Below are 17,851 nucleotides of genomic sequence, written 5' to 3'. Positions count from 1 at the left end.
TTTCTTTCTTATGGTTCCTCCCATTGGTTCTAATTCTTCTTTACAACATGACTAATGTAAAAATATGTTTCATAAGAATGTATATGTCTAGCCTTTATCAGACTGCACACTGTCTTGGGGAGGGGGAAGGGAGGCAGAGAAAATTTAAAACCCAAAAGCTTATGGAAGTGAATGTTGAAAACTAAAATTAAATAAATTATTTTAAAGAAAAAAAAGAAATTTTTTTTTAAAATGATGAGCAGGCAGACTTCAGAAAAACCCAGACTTCATGAGCTGATGCTGAGTGAAATGAGCAGAACCAGGAGAACACTGTATACAGTAACAGCCACATTGTATGATGACTAACTTTGATAGACATCTCTTCTTAGCAATGCAAGGATCTAAGACAACTCCAGAAGACTCATGATGGAAAATGCTGTCAACATCCAGAGAAAGAACTATGGAGTCTGAATGCCGACTGAAGCATATTATTTGCGTTCTCTTTCTCTCTCTGTGTCTCTCTCTGTCTCTGTGTCTCTGTGTGTGTGTGTGTGTGTGTGTCTCTGTGTCTCTGTCTCTCTCTCTCTCTCTCTCTGTCTCTGTCTCTCTCTCTCTCTCTCTCTCTTTCTCTCTCTGTTTCTTTCTCGTACTTTCTCCCATTGGTTCTTATTCTTCCGTATAACATGACTAATATGAAAATAGGTTTAATATGAATGTACATGTTGACTCTATATCAATTTGCATGCCGTCTTGGGATGAGGGGAGAGATAGGGAGAAAATTTGGAACTCAAAGTCTTGTGGAAGTAAATGTTAAAAACCAAAAATAAATAAATTAAATTTTAAAAAATGAGTCAGCTGGATTAAATGCCCTCCGTGAGTTTTTTTATTTTGTTTTGTTTGGCTCTAGAGCAATGAACCTGCAAAAGTCCTTATGAATACTTTCTCCTTCTCAAAAGAAAGACATTAGTGCCACATATCATGATACAAGAGCATCATTAAACCTGGCCTCGGGTGTACCTGAAGAAAGCAAAGCACCTGAGAAGGAACAGCAAACCGCTCTAGAAGGGGAAGCCCAAGTCCCTTTCTAAAAATCTTACCTCGTCTGTCAGGTCCAAGAAGCTGTTGACTTCCACACAGCAGCTGGTCTTCATGGTCTCCCTTCATCTGGGATGAGGACACACTCCCTTCTCTCAAGAAACTCTGCTGGGTGAAGTGATGCTCCTGCGCCTCCCAGGAGGAGGCGGTCACCATCCTGGAGTACATGGGGGAGGATGGAGGAGCAGGGGAGGGGAGGTCCAGGAGGAAGCTCTCCTGTAGAGTTCGCTTAGTTCCTTTTTGGTGTTTCACCTTCTTCTTCTCCTTGATCCCATCTCTCTCTCCTTCCCTAGGACCATTCTGGCTGGACCTGGTGAGGTGGAAAAGCTGATCCATGTCTTTGGTGAACTCCAACAGGGTGCCCTCAGGGCTGGCTTGGAAGGGGCCTTCAGAGCCATAGCTGGGCCCTTTGTCCAGCATCAGGTGCTCGGAGCAGCAGGGATCCCTAGAGCTTTCCCTCCTTCCCATCCTGAGCTTCTGGTTGAGGTTGCAGTGACTCATAGACAAGGAGAAGTAAGAGTAGTCTATGGCGATGTAAGTCAGCATGAAGTTGATGGTGACGATCGGAGCCAGGATGTTCACTTGACCCACGAAGATGAACGCCATGGTCACCAGGCTGGTTAAGCAAATGGCAGCTACAGGTGTTTTATTGCGTCCTCTCTGTAACAACAACCACCACCTAAGCACAATTCAGGTGCCACCTCCTATAGGGGCCCCCATCTCGATTCCCCTCATTGTTAATGTTCTCTCCTTCTTGACATTACTTTGTATTATAGGATCATAGTGGCCGTGTGGTGTAGTGGATAGAGAACTACCCTAGGAACCAATAAGACCGGGATTCAGGCCCTGCCTCTGACGCATACTGACTGTGTGACCCTGGGTAAGTCACTTAACTCCTCTGTGCTCTAGAGAACTCTTTAAGACAATAACTTGTGAAGATAATGCTGACCTGCATGAATAGAGGGAATTCACTCACCCAGAAATTTCCTATGTCAATGAAATCACAGTTCCTGTCGCTATTATAAGATTATAGACCTAAAGCTGGAAAGGAATGAAGAGGTCACATAGTCTAACCACCTCATTTATAGGTGAGGAAGGTAAGGCCCAGGGAGGTTTAGTCATTCACCTATGGTCACCTGCAGAGTAACCCAACATCACAGGAGGAATTCAAACCCAGGTCCTCTGACTTCAGGGTTAATATGCTTTCCATTATGCCCAGTAGTGTATCTCCGTGACAAAATCCATTTTGTACTTACTTATCTGTGTACATTATAATCCTCAATGGACTATAAGCTCCTTGAGGGCAGGCACTATTCAATTTTTGTCTTTATATCCCCATCACCTAGTACAGTGCCATGTGCATAGCAGGCACTTGACAAGCCTTTCAGAAATTGAATTAATGCGAGAGAAGCACATTCCTACCACATTTTCGTTTTTCCTATATCTTACCTCTTTCCTGACCTTCTAACCCCAAATTCTTAGTAGATATAGAAGGAAAATAATTATTCTTCCCTTATTACATACGGGAAAACTGAAGAGCACAAGAGCTAGCCGCCAACCTCTGACTACAGAGATGTGACACATTTGTTGTTGTCGCTCATCCTTTGTTCTCAAGGAGAACCAATGACATCATGAGGGTGATGTCTTGACTTGCATTCGAGCTGGACCCATTTAGAACTTCTAACTTGAACAATGCCCTGTCACCTACCTGGTACAGAGGAGGAAGGAACAGGAAATGTGAACTAATGAACCTAGATTTGCTATGGTATGAATGTGTATTCATATTTGTTCCGGTCAGTTTCTCCATTTGCAAAATTATGAAGCTGGGTCATATGATCTCTAAGATTCCTTACTGTCCTAATGTTTTAGGAGCCTTCTGTGAAATTGTTGTTAATGAGATCGTGATCTTTATTGTGCCCTTATAGGTTAGAAAGTGCAAAGAGAGCATCCAAGAGGCTCCTATCTTTAAGGAGAATAATGTGCTAACAGATGAATGGTAGTGTTTTGGTGATGGCCTCATGGTCCAAACAGCCCTGCTTCCCATACATATGGCTAACTAAGATAGAGGATTAACATCTACTCAACTAGGCTTTTAAAAAAAACCTTAATGTATCTAAACATAATTTAAAAAATTAAAGTTATAGAAGAACTTCAGGTAAAATTTTTCCCAATTACAAAACAATTTTTAATATTCTTTTTAAAATTTTTAATTCCAAATTCTCTCTCTCCCCACCCCCAAGACAGTAAACAATCTGGTATAGGTTATACATGTGCAATCATGTAAAACATATTTCCATATTAGTCATTTTATGGAAGAAAACTAGAGGAAGGAAGGAAGGAAGGAAGGAAGGAAGGAAGGAAGGAAGGAAGGAAGGAAGGAAAGAAGGAAGGAAGGAAAAAAGGAAGAAATAGTATGCTTCAATCTATAGTCAGACTCTATCAGTTCTTTCTCTGGAGGTGGATAGCATTTTTCATCATGAGTCCTTTGGGACTGTCTTGGATCACTGCAGTGCTGAGAATAGCTAAGTCATTCGTAGTTGATCATCACACAATATTGCTAGTCCTGTGTACACTGTTGTCCTGGTTCTGCTCACTTCACTCTGTATCAGTTCACGTGAGTCTTTCCAGGTTTTTCGGAAATCATCCTGCTTGTCCTTTCTTATAACACAATAGTATTCCATCACAATCATATACTGCAGCTTGTTCAGCCATTCCCCAATTGATGGGCATCTCCTCAATTTCCAATTCTTAGACACCACAAAAAAGAACTGCTATAAATACTCTTGTACAAATATGTCCTTTTCCTTTTTTTAAAAAAATCTCTTTGGGATACAGACCTAGTAATGGTATTGCTGGATCAAAGGATATGCACCGTTTCAAAGCCCTTTGGGCATAGTTTCAAACTGTTCTCCAATTTGTTTTCATCCTTCATTCTCAAGGAGGACCAGGTGACAAGATTGGATCAGTTCACAACTCCACTAACAGTGCTTTAGTGTCCCAGTTCTCCCACATCCCCTCCAACATTTATCATTTTCATTTTCTGTCATATTAGACATTCTGATAGTACCTCAAGAACTGTTTTAATTTGCATTTCACCCATCAATAGAGTTGGAGCATTTTTTCAAATGACTATAGATCGCTTTGATTTCTTTGTATGAAAACTGCCTCTTCATATCCTTTGACGATTTACCAATTGGGGAATGACATGTATTCTTATAAAATGACTCAGTTCTCTATATATTTGAGAAATGAGGCCTTTATCAGAAATACTTGCTAGAAAATTTTCCTCCAGTTTTCTGCTTTCCTTCTAACTTTGGTTAAATTGGCTTTATTCATGTAAAATCTTTTTAATTTAATATGATCAAAATTATCCAATTTACATCTCATGATGCTCTCTGTCTCCTGTTTGGTCCTATTTCCATTGATTTTTATTATTTACTTCTATTTAAAATGATCCGAGTCTTATTCCCAAGCTTTAGTAGAAATTTCTTTGAACTCATCTGAATCTTGAAGCTTCAAGTCAAAAAAGCCCCTTGTCTATGGCACGTCTATGACTCTGATGCTTCAAGAATGTGGTGCATCATTTCTTCATTGCTTGCTCATATCTTTGTTCTCCTTAGTAACAGAGCCCAGGCTATCTCTGTCTACAGCTAATCCATGGACAAGTGTTAGTTTGTCTTTTTCTAAAATCTCTCCCTCTATATGATGGCATGGGAAGTAAATGCCTAGGAAGAAATAAAGACAGCATCTCATTGATTCATTCCTCTGCTCCTATTTCTTCCTGACTTCATCCACATAATGCCAAAAGAAAACAGTGTGTTATAAAGCAGCACAATGTTACTGGCATGTGCAAAATCTTGAGACTGCCTTTCTCTCGATCAGATTTTTTTTCATTTTAATTGCTTTTTTAATTTGCTCGAAACTCCCCCCCTCAAGCCCCATCAAGACTTATGCTGAGTTAGGGGTAGAAATGGACATTGAATGGTTACCACTAGCAACCAGTTCTAACGCAAAGAATCCAATGGCTACAAACTGCTTGGCAAATTAGATAAACTTCTGCTTCTTCCAGAAAATAACTGAAAATATTGCAAGATTTCCACGGATCTGTGATCTCATTAATGTGGGCCACACATTTTCTCTCCACGCTCCCTCACTTGGTGAGCTCATCAGCTCCCATGGGTCCAATTATCACCTCTTTGCAGATGATTCCCAGATCTCCATAAGGCCAGGAGAGATTATTTCATTCTTTGCGCTTTGTATCCCTAGTGACTATCAGAGTGCCTGGCACACTGTAAGCACCTGATAAATACTTGCTGATTAATTCAGTCTTAGTCTTTCTCCAGGTCTGCATCACCAACTGCCTTGGACGTTTCAAACTGGACTTCCCATAGACTTCTCAGCAGCAACACTCCTATAGCAGAGTTTATTCTCTCTCCTTCCTTTTCCCCCACTTTCTTCTGAGCTTCCCTGTTACTATGAGAGAAGCAGCATCCTTCTAATGACCCGGGTTCGAAACTTTGCCATCATCCTCTACTCCTCACCTCTCACCCCAATTAGCCAGTCAGGTACCAAACTTTATCACTTCAGTCTCCACAACATCGATCACATACATCTTATCTCTCTACCAGAGTACACACACACTTCTGTAGTTTACATCTCCAACACCTCTTAATCTGACCATTGAAAGAACTTCCTAATCATCCCCTCTTCCCCCTAAGTCTCTCCCTGCTCCAGACCATCCTCCACTCAACCACCATTTTCCTAAAATGAAAGTCTGACCACATCATCCCCTCCTCAGTAAATTCCTATTATTTCGAGGATACGCGGTAAGTTCCTCTTACTTGGCATTTAAAGCTTTTTACAACTTGGATCCAGCCTATCTTGCCAGTCTTCTGTCCCATGGCTCCCCTCCCCACACTCTACCATCCTGCCACAATCCTGGCCTCTTGTTCTTTCTCGTTCGTGACACCCCCTTTCCCAGCTCTGCCCTTGCACTGGCCAATCCCTATGCCTGCGAGGCACCCCTCACTCACCTTCCCCTCTTAGAATCCCCGGCTTTCAAGACTCCCTCAATAGCCACCTTCTGCAGGAGGTCTTTCCCAGCCCCCAAAGCTACTACGGCCTTTTCCTCTAAAGTCATCTTGTTTCTATTTCTGTAGGTATCTGTATATACCTGTGTGTGTACACGTTGTTTGTTGTTGTTGAGCTGTTTCAGTCGTGTCTGACTCTTCATGACCCATTTGGGGTTTTCTTGGCAAAGATATTGGAGTGGTTTACCATTTCCTTCTGTAGTTCATTTTACAAATGAGGAAATTGAGGCAAACAGGGTTAAATGACTTGCCCAGGGTCACATAGCTAGTTAAGTGTCTGAGGCCAGATTTGAACTCAGGGAGCTGAGTCTTCTTGACTCCAAGTCCAGTGCTCTATCCACTGCACCACCCAGCTGCCCTACATGCTGTTTATGCCATCAGAATGTAAGTTCTTCTGATGGAGTCTGAATGCAGACTGAAGTATACTATTTTCATTTTCTTTATCTTTTTCATGTTTTTTTTCTTTTTGGTCTGTTTCTTCTTTCATAACATGATGAATATGGAAATATGTTTTACATGATTGCACATATATAATCTATTTAAAATTTTTACCTTTTAGGAAGGGGGAAGGGAGGGAGGGAGAAAATTTGGAACTCAAAATTTTTTTAAATGAATGTTAAAAAAAAAACCAAAAGGAATGTAAGTTCTTTGAGGAAAGGGTCTCTTTTCACCTTTTCTTTATTGCCTAGCACAGTGTCTGAAACATAGTAAGCATTTAATAAATGCTTGTGGATTGACTGATTTTCTCCTTCACCATCTCCTTTGTGACCGTGGGCATGTCAGTGGGGAAGCATTTTATCTCGGGGCTCTTGATTACACAGAGAACCCCATGAGTTGAGCGTACATGTTGTTACCCCCATTTTACAGATGAAGAAACCGAGGCCCAGAGAGGTCAAGTGACTTGCTCAAAGTCACACAGCTAAGAAGTAGCAGGATTAAGACTCAAGGCCAGGCCTTCTGTGTCCAAGTAGAATGCTCAGTGAGTCCCCTGTCTGTCCAAGGCACAGAGCTGGACAGAAATGAAGAAGTGTGCTAACCGGATCAGGACCAATCCAGTAGTGAGAAAAGAAAAGAAAACTCCTTTTATTGGCTGCAATGACAAGTGGGCTGGAGGGTAGGAGTTAAATTCTCTGACTCCCATATAAATCTTTGGAAGGATTTCCTCTGGGGTTTTCTCTCAACCCAGCATAAATCAGCCGGTGAATTGAACCGAGTTAAATGACCATCACATTCTAGTATAAAATGTCATTGATCCATATAACCTAGAAACTTTTCCCAAAAGGTGTGTGTGTTGGGGGTGGAGGGATCTATTTATTCACAAGGCAGTGTGGTACACTGGAAAGAGCCTTGGATTTGGAAGAACATGGGTTTGAATCTCAGTTTTGCTTATACAACCTATGTGACCTTAGGTAACTTATGTAACTTCTCTGGGATCCTTTTTTCTCTTCTATAAAATGAGAATGAACTATCTGTTTCCAAGACCCTTTATAACTCCCAATCTGTAGGCCTGTGGCCAATACTGAAGACACCTAAAATATCGCTGCCTCTCTGGAGAGGTCAATGCAAACATCATCTCTGTCACATTTTTGCCCCAGCATACGACTCACCCCATGCCCTAGAAATGTCAATGCTGGGACCACTTTCTCTTGAGCAATACATTGCAGTATACGGGGGGCTCCATACAGACCCCCCATACAGGAGGCCAGCGATGAGATGTACAGCCCCAAGAGGAACAGGAAGCCCACTAAAGACACCTGGAAGAAAAGACCAGAGAGGGAGAGAATGAATGATTTACATTTGAGAGCAAATCCACCCAGCCAACTCCAGAATCATGAAGAAGCTCATGTCCCACCCCAATCACCATCCTGTAATGGCTACCCTGGCTCCTTGACCTTGCAACCCTCTAGGTCCAGTGGAGAGGGCCACCCCTAAGTCACACACCTGTATGTATGGCCTACTATGTTCCAAGCACTGGGCTGGATACTAGGAATCAAAAGACAAAAACAAAACAGCCCTTGCGCCAAAGGAACTTACATTCTACTGATGTGTTTCTCAAATGGATTTATCTCTTCAATGGATGTTCTTTCCAGTGGTGCAGATTGCAACCCATCCATGCCTGCCTCTCCTGTGTGACTTTTGTCCTCGCATAGCTGATGGGTTGACAGCTTTTGAGTATCTTCTCCAGGAAGAACTGAGGCTTTAGCTCTTCTGCATCCCTGAGATCACACTTGCTCAACATTTGCTCAGGATTCTCAATGATTCTCTAGCTCTGGCTTTTTGGCTTTGGAATCACTTGTAAGATGTTCCTACCATTCTTTACAGCCTTTTGAATATTGACTTTGTACCTGTGTTATGGCATTCTGTTTTCCCCCCACTGGGACAAGCTTCCTCCTTGCAGTAAAGACATCTTTTGGCCTGTACAGGATTCTCTACTTTGCTAGCCAGCATCACCTCCCTCCCTTCCCTCTACCTACTGTGCCTGTGCTTTTTGTCACATGGCATAAATTCTTTCCAAGTTTCCAATACAGTGTTTTTATTGTCTCGAGTCTTGTGTGTGTGTCTGTGTGTGTCTGTGTGAGCTATCTTTTAAAGTGGAGATATTTCATTTTTCCTTACTAATTAGTGCCTGCATTTTTGTTAGGGTCCTATTGTCTGTAAATGAATGGAACCTTGGGATGGATTGCTTTGGCTCTGGTGCAACTGAATGGTGTGTCTAATTAGCTTTTTAAAATTACTTTTCACATGATGTATTGGCAAGAGCACTGAGCTTGGACACGGGAGACCAGAGGCAGAGTCTCACCTCTGCCCATTTACAATATGAATGACTCAGGCAAGTAACATGGGGGTGATAATGCTGAAATCGCCTACTTCATATGGTTGTTTGTGAGGAAAGCATTTTGTAAACTGAAAAGCAATATAGAAAGTTGGGTGATGGTTCAGTAGAGAATCTTCCCTTGTCCCTCAAAATGTACGTACCCAAATGTATCTCTGGGAAGCTAAGTGACACAGTGGATAGAGTGCCACACCTGGAGTCAGGAAGACTCATTTTCATGAGTTCAAACCTGGCCTCAGATACTTACTAGCTGTGTGACTCTGGGCAAGTCACTTAACCCTGTTTGCCTCAGTTTCTTCATCTGTAAAATGAGCTAGAGAAGGACATAGCAAACCACTCTAGTATCTTTACTAAGAAAATCCCAAATGGGGTTCAGACACGACTGAAATGACTGAACAAAAATATTTCTCTGTCTGAAAATCAGAAACAACTGTAACGTAATTGTGAGTTTTGACAGATGATGAAACACAATTCCCTCCTCTCAGAAGAAGGGTAGTGCAGCATAGATTCAGAATGCTGCATCCTCAGTCAGCCACAATTGCTTTATCAGAAATTTTTGTTTGATTGTTTCTTTCTTACAAGGGAAGGGTCAATGGGGGAGGCAGTGAGGTAGGAGGGTGTTACATCAGGAAATGACTACAATATATTCTTTTAAAGGCTTCAATAAAACTTATTTTTTTAAATGGGTTTTAAGAATGCTAATGTTTTCAAGAGCAAACAATCTGGGACAACCAACTTAGAGTCAGGAAGAAGGTGCTAAGAACAGGATATGGGGGTAGGGGGTGCAGGATTAAAGAATAAAAGGTATTGAACTTTAGGGTTCCAAGTGTAAGGGCAGAGCACCAGAGATCTCTAAGCATATTTCAACAAAAGGAAGTTGTTTATAGAAACTGGGAATCAGAAAGCCAAATAATTTGATGCGGACGGGAGGGATTTCTAGGGTAGCCAGAAAGGAATATTGATCAGTGAGTTAGAAAAGGATTACAAGTAGGGACCACTCACTGTGTGGAATTTTTCCAGGCACAGTGGATTTAGGAAAGAGGGCCACCAGCTCAAAGAGGTTTCTGTGAATAGGACAATGGGGGACTGTTACCAGTGCTCAGACTCTCAAAAAGGCCCTGAAAAGCAGCCTGGCCTGGACTTGGAGGTAAGACCTGTGGGGCACAGACAGAAAGAACCTGCTGCTGTGCCCTTTTCAAGCTCACTCTACAGCGAAACAACTCTCTTTAATCCTCAGGCTCCCACTCCTTCCATCTCCTGACGAAAACAACTGAAATCTAGCCTTCACCTGACGGCACCGAAGTCTTGGACAATCTCATGTTGCCTGATTCTTCCTTCATATCCTAGAACCATAGGATGAGGTGGTCTGCTGCTTCCAGACCCTTGACTTGTTACCATCATTCAATGTTATCTCTTTTAGTCTCATTCCCTTTCTTCACATATTGGTCAAATGGTCCGTCATTTTGGTGACATCCAGTTCTCTGCCTTTGCCCCTCTAATGTTCTCACTCACTTCTATGCAACCCTGGGTAGCCCCATTCATTATCTCTCTCTCTCCCTCTCAATCTCTCTCTCTCTCTCTCCAACTTTTTTGGGGGGCAACTAGCGTTATGTGACTTGTCCAGGGTCACATAACTGGTAAGTGTCTGAGGCCAGAATTGAACTCAGGTCCTTCTGACTCCAGGGACAATGCTCTATCCACTGCACCACCTTGCTACCCTGTGTAGCCTCCATTCTCAGCCTTCTCTTTTCCTCTACCACAAATTTGACTGATGAGGTCCACTACAAATTGATGCTAGGTAAGTTAAATTTCAGCTTCTAGATATCCTTTTATTCACCTCATGGTTTTCCTATCACACTCCCCCAGCAGCTGTTCCAAACTATTTTCTCTTTCTTCAAGTACCCAACTCTACCCCACCCCCACTGTTTCTCAGTAGATAATCTTTAAGAAGTGTGGGGCCCTCCAATATGAGCTCTGCCATTTCCCTTCTTCCATGGCTCAAAATCTGTATCTACATCCATTCTCTCTTCCTTCCTTCTGATCACCAAGGATGAAATGGCATTCCTTTTTGCAAAGGTAGATTCTCCTACCTGCATCCTTAATCACCTCTCCTCCTATTTCCAGAGCTTTAGTCGGGCAATCATTCCCACACCATCATTTTGTCTCCATCCTCTCATGGTCTACTGGCACCTTCTCCTCTTCCCACAAATAAGCTCAGGCCTCCTTTTCCCTAGAAATACCTTCCCTTTATCTTCCTGTTCCTTTAGGTCTTATCTCTTCCTTATTGCCAAACCCACCCCTACCCCCACTTTTATTTTTTTCACTCCTTACTCTGTAAACCCTATTTAAGAAGGGTTCCTCCAACTGAAGCAACTCTTCTCTAAAATCACCAATTACTTCTTAGTAGCTAAATTCAATAATCTTTTCCCAATCCTAATCCTCCTTCACCTTGACCTCTCTGTAGTATTTAACACTATAGACCATTCCTCTCCTCGATATTCTCTCCTCTCAGGACTTCAATAACAATGCTTTTTGGGGGGTGGGAGGAGTTTTCTCCTTATCTCCCTAGCCACACTTTCTCTTCCTCCACCCTAAAACCGTCCTCAGCTTTCTTTTCTTCTCTCTAACTTTTCCATTGAGTATCTCATTCACTCCTCTAGCTTTAATTGCCCCTCTAGACAGATGACTCCCAAATCTAGATCTCCTCCCCACTGCCCTCACTTCTTCTCTAGGTTCCAGTCTCCATTTCTAATAACTTACCGGCTGTCTCCTCCTAAATATCTTGTCCACACCTCAAACTCAAATGTCAACCAGCATTTCTTAAACACCTACTATATGCAAGGGCACTATGCTGATCCAAAGACGAAAAAGACTCAGCTGCTGCTCTCAGAGTGCTTATAAACTGAGGGATGAGACATAGTGACTGTGGACATGGGCTCTGTAATGAGTGCAATAACTTGTTAGATACATTGGAGCTTCCCTTCTTTACAGGGGAGCAGGACAATGGAGTTATGCAACAACTGGCCAATGAGGAGGATTTCTGAGGCTCAGAGCTGCTTGACATACCAGTGATCCTTTGCGAGTGAACTCTAGCTAAATTTGGAGATGCCTCTAGCTGCCAGAAACCACAGAACCAGCCTTGATCAGCTCAAGGGCAACCTTGAGCAAAAGCTGCAGACTCAAGACCTTACTCGAGACTTCTAAACATCATGCAGCCGGGCTTATTGTGTCTACTTCTCCCTTAACATATATACCCCTCCCCCTACTCAAAAGGCTTTCAAAAGAAAGTATACGATCTCACCCTTTTTCCACTCCCCTTTGAACAGCTGAGAACTCTCCCTCTCTGCTCCCTTGTAGGATCTTCTCCTGCCTACAAGCCTCTTCTCCGACCATAAACGCCTTGTAATCTGTGACGGCACTCTGTTTCATTTCAGGTCTCTTTATGGGCCTGGGGGTCTTTTGTTAACAAAACATATAATAACAATTGAATCTACCATCTTGCTTCCAAACCCTGACCCACCTCCTCACTTCCCTCTCTTTCTTGGAGCCACCACCTTTCTCCTTTGATTCTTCCTTCCTATTGTTCCTACTTCTACAACCTCTTTCATATCACACATCTTTTTTCACTCATATTGACTTCTACCCTAGTTATCTCTTGGACTATGGTAGTAGCCTCCCTCTCTGTGTTCTCTATCCTACCTCCTCCAATTTATCCTTCGCACAGTAACCAAAATAATCTTCTTAACGTTACTCCCCTGTCCAGGAATCTTCAATAGCTCCCAACTACCTACAGGACAAAAGGTCAACTCCTTGTTTTGGTATTCAAGCCCCTTCTCCTATTCTAGCTCCCCAGTCCTGTGTCTCACCACTCTTCTTTCATATATTTATGTTTCTGCCAAATGTGACTGAACTACTAGGCATTCTCCAGACTCCTCCTGATCTCTTTCACCTTGATATATTTAAATATGTTGTCACCTATGTCTTAAATGAATTCTTGTCTCATCTTTGCCTTCCTTCAAGGTCTGGCTCATGTCACCTCTTCTAAAAAGCCTTTCCCTGATTCCTTAACCCCCAACTGGAGGTGATTCCCCTTCTCTGAATCTCTCCTGCCTCTCTATATGATCTCTTCTATTCATTTGCCTTATTCTATCTTGTATCAGGATTACTAGTTTACACGTCCCAGACCTTGCCTAGACTAGAAGCTCCATGAGGACAGGGACTCTGTCATTTTTCATCTTTGTACTCAGTATCCAGGATAATGCCTTGCCCATGATAGGTTTGTCCATAAATCACCAGTCATTTATTAGGCACTCCTTATGTGCCAGGCATGATCCTAAGAGCTAGGGATACAAAGAAAGGCAAACACAGTCCCTGCCCCCAAGGAGCTCACATTCTAATGGGAGAGACACCCATGTACAAATAAGACACGTACGACTTAAATTGGAGGTCATTTCAGAGGACACTTAAGAAGCTTGTTGAATTGAATATGGTCTTGCTTCCTCAATGTCCAGGGAAATCAAGGGAGAATGCTGCAGCTGAGCCCCATGTAGAGGGATGGAGGTAGGAAGAGACATGGGCACACAATCCTCTCTCCTTATCAATCAGTCAGCTAAATAAAGCAGGAGACACAGCAGTGGGCCTGGAGTCAGGAAGACCTGAGTTCAAATCTAACCTCAGATGCTTACTTTTTGCGTGACCTGGGTAAGCCACTTAACCTCTGTTTGCCTCATTTCCCCCATCTGTAAAATGTAAATAGTAGCACCTACCTCCCAGGTTTGTTGTGAGGATCAAATGAGGTAATAATTATAAAGAGCTAGCACAGCGCATGGCATCTAGTAAGTATTATATAAACGTTAGCTATTATTATTATCACCTATCATCAGTCAATAAGCATTTGCTAAGCATCTACTGGAATCAGGAAGACCTGAGTTCAAATCTGACCTCAGACAATGACTAGCTGTGTGACCCTGGGCAAGTCACTTAACGTCTCTTTTCCTTAATCTACTGGAGAAGGAAATGGCAAACCAGTCCAGTATCTCTGCCAAGAAAAATCTATGGACTGTATCGGAACAGTTGGACACAACTGATCAACTGAACAATGACAAGCATCTACTAGTTGTGAGACACTAGAAACTATAAGACACGTTAGAAGTCATCCAATCCAACTCCTTCGTTTTACCCACGAGGAAATTGAGGCCCAGAGAGGTTAAGTGATTTGACCGGATCACAAAAGTTCTAGCTTAGCACAGCTGGGCTTTGAACCCAGGTTGTCTGATTCCAATTCCACTGTGCTTTGCCCTAGGTGCTATTGTAGAAGATGGGAGCCAAGGAAAAGTCAAGGGGAAGGTCCCAAGGTCACAGTCTTCAAAGGAAAGAGATTCTTCCCCTCTTCTGGAATTCTCCTGGGTGGTGGCAGTGGAAATCCCCAAGAGCCGGCTGCCGAGGAGTCTGCTTTGGGGGAGTTGCCTAGGATAGGTTTGTCATAGCTCACCCACAGATATTTCCTGTACCAGTTCCTGTTCACTACTCAGAACCCAAAGCTGTATATTTCCGTTTTTTGTGGGCTCTATATCTACCTGTGTCAGGAAGCAGTCATTTCTCCTATCTAGAAAGCTTTTCTCCACATCTCTTCCTAAATGAACTAGTGTCTGTGTGTGTGTGTGTGTGTGTGTGTGTGTGTGTGTGTCTGTAACTAATTTCTCCCCATTCCTCCTATCTGGCCTATTTTAGAAGCTTTCCCAACTTCATTAAACATTTCCATCTCAATTTCCTTATCCTGGTCAAGGGATCTTTAGTCTAGCCCTCCTGTCACATCTGTATGATTTGAGCATGGAATTTCCACCCGTAGAGATTCCATGGTCCTTCCTTTGATAGAATTTTTTTTTATCTATCCCTGTTTATTTGGTTCTGCCCTCTTCCTGTTCATGGTGGGCTGCTAAGGCTCTTTCATTTAGATTGCAGCCTTTTAAAGGTTCATAGAGACTCTCTAGTGAATTCTGTTATAAAAAGAAACAAGGTCAGCCTTACAAAAATGATAGAGTGGAAACCACCTGCCTCATCAGACCACTTCTTGAGAGTTGTGTTCTGTTCTGGGGACCACATTTTAAGAATGCTGACAAACTAAAGGTGTGTAGGTGGACTAGAATAATGCAGGGGCAAAAAACTGTCTGATATAAGGATCAATTTAAGGAATTGAGGATGTTTCAAATGAGAGGAAATAGTCTTAATCTCTATAGCTCCAGAGGAGAGGATTAGGACCAGTGTGGCAGCTCCAGGGAGAATAATGATTTCAGTTCACTGCATTGAAGAATTTCTCAATAGGAAGAACTATCTGACAATGGATTGGGCTGCCTTGTGCAGTAATGAGTTCCTCATCACTATAGGCCATAGGATCATAGACTTAAAGCTGAGAGGGACTTTAGAGGCCCTCTAGTCCAGTTTTACTGATGTGGAAACTGAGGTCTAGCGAGGTTAAGTGATTCTGCCATGGTCACACAGGCAGTAGGTATAAGACATGGGATCTGAACCTACATCCTCTAACTTTAGGTCAGCTAGGTGGTGCAGTAAATAGAGCACCAGACCTGGAATCAGGAAGACCTGAGTTCAAATGTGGCCTCAGACACTTCCTAGCTATGTAACCCTGGGTGAGTCACTTAACCCTGTTTGCCTCAGTTTCCTCATCTGGAGAAAGAAACGGCAAAACCCTCTGGTATCTTTGCTAATGAAACCCCAAATGGGGTTATGAAGAGTCGGACACGACTGGCCGACTGAACAGCAACCTCTAAAGCTAACTTTCTTTCTACCGTATCATGCTCTCTCAGGTGGTCGAGTCACGGCTAGATGACTACTCATAAGGGATATCATAGAGAATATGCCTGCATTATATGGTAATTTAAAACCTGAGGTCTCTTCTGACTCTGAGAATCTATAATTCTACAAAGGTATAGCCAGTAGCCTTCTCCCTGAGGAAATTTAAGGGGGAAGAAGGTCCCTTTGCTCCCAGAATATGTCTCTCCATTTGTTCATACGTGCCTGCAATTACTTTCATCTGAAAAGGAGAAAATTTTTTATTTCCTAATTAGAGACAAGACTTAAATTGAAAATATCCCTGGGAGAGGGATCTCATTTGCATTAAGAGATAAATGACTAATATCAACTCCTTTTCCAAGGCTTGGTTTGATAGAGGGATGGAGAGGGAGATTGGGTAGTCCCTGGCACATGATGTTCAGTTTTAGGCAGGAGGGAAAGTTAAAAAAAAGGAACCTGGGGACCCCTGAGGACAATTGGCTTCTCCACAGTTGTGCTTAGGGACAGACTGGAAAGAATCCTTTTTTATCATGAACAATCCTTCCCTAATTTGACTGTTGTACAACTTACAAATTTTCATTGATTAGGTTTTCCTAAATGGAGAGGTGAGAAGGGGGAGGAAATGGGAACCTGAGGGAGCCTAGAGCAGTTAAGCGACACAGTGTATAGCGTGCCAGCCCTCAAGTCAAGAAGACTCCTCTTTCTGAGTTTAAATCTGGCCTCAGACACTTCAGCTGTGAGACCCTGGGCAAGTCACTTAACCATGTATGCCTGTTTCCTCATCGATAAAATGAGCTGGAGAAGGAAATGGCAAACTATTCCAGTAGAGTCAGACACAACTGAAAATGACTGAACAAGAAGAAGAAGAGGGAGAATGAGAAGAGGAAGGGGAGGGAGTTTCACTTGTATTCTCTCTCATGAAGACCAGGAATAGTTTCCTTGCAACTCACCCCACAGAAGGGAAAAGGTAATAAGCCTAAACCTAATAAGCCCAGGAATTAAATGGCTAGTGAGAATGTTTTACCCCACTGAGCTTCTCTTAAATTAGAAGGGCATCTCAGGCCCCTCTCTTCTTCTAGGAACTCAAGGAGGGAAGAAGGGACTGTTAGGGAGCTCGCTGAGAAATACTAAGATATCTTCAAGGCTTGAGTTTCCAATGGTGCCAGATGAGGCTTGCTGAAAACCTGTTTTTTAAAACATGCCACTGTGGAATGTACAGAATTCACTAATCTTGTTACCCTTCCTCTCAGTGCACGGTGCTCTAAATCTGAAAATAAAGGGGCTCTTGCCCAGCCAAGAAAAACACTGGGCACCACAAAGACTTTCCATGGGAGCACAATGTCCTGGAGAAGTCAGAACAGGGCTCATACCATAGCCCATAGCCTCCACCCTAGTTGGGGTCTTTGCCATCACCCTATCTCTAAGGTCCTTCCTCTTCTTGTTCACTCCCCTCCTTTCTCTGTTCACTGGCCTCTTCCTCAGAGAGTGGGTAGGGGCAAGGGAAGGACGGGAAAATCACAGCAGCCCTGCGCAAAGCTCTGGAGAAAGGGTTGCTGATGGTAGAGATTGGAACCACTGGTTAGAGTAAAGGGTTTTGATTCCTTATAGATTTCGCCCTCCAAGGTTTTTCCTTCCTGTGACCATTGGTGATGGAGAGCAGACTATCACTAAATGGTAGCCTCATCCTTCCAAGTCTAGACGAGAACGCCCCCATCTCCATCTCCATCTGTTGAAGCCCCTCCTTTTATCCAAGACTTAATCCAGATGCCAGCTCCTCCACAGAGCCTTTCTGAATTCTCTCTTCCCAGGTCAAAAGGCATCTCTTCCTTCTCAAATTTCTTATAGTGCTTTCCCTAGGCCTCTCCTTTGGACTCATCTCTCTCTTGGTTTCATTGCTATCTATGTGCGTTCCCCCTGAAGACTGTAAATTCCTGGAAGAGAGGGCCTGTGTCATATCTATCTCCAGCTTACAGAGCAGGGCCCTCCATATAGTTGGCATTTAATTAAAATTTACTGAATTGAATTTTAAAATGACAATTCGTAGATA

General features: G+C 42.8%; 1 protein-coding gene across 1 annotated transcript in view; it reads right to left on the bottom strand.

Annotated features, from left to right (window-relative positions):
* SLC12A8 (solute carrier family 12 member 8) overlaps positions 1–17,851 on the bottom strand; it is a 156,210-nt gene that overhangs the window by 18,031 nt on the left and 120,328 nt on the right. Inside the window, exons 8-9 of the mRNA XM_036744094.1 lie at positions 7,772–7,918; positions 1,077–1,734 (exon numbers count right to left, since the gene is read on the bottom strand). Coding sequence (XP_036599989.1) covers positions 1,077–1,734; positions 7,772–7,918 — 805 coding nt within the window. The remainder of the gene's footprint in view (positions 1–1,076; positions 1,735–7,771; positions 7,919–17,851) is intronic.

This window comes from Trichosurus vulpecula, chromosome 2 (assembly GCF_011100635.1).
Source record: "Trichosurus vulpecula isolate mTriVul1 chromosome 2, mTriVul1.pri, whole genome shotgun sequence".
NCBI lineage: Eukaryota > Metazoa > Chordata > Mammalia > Diprotodontia > Phalangeridae > Trichosurus > Trichosurus vulpecula.
The sequence above is the reverse complement of the archived record's forward strand: the minus strand, read 5'-3'. Positions and strand labels throughout refer to the sequence as shown.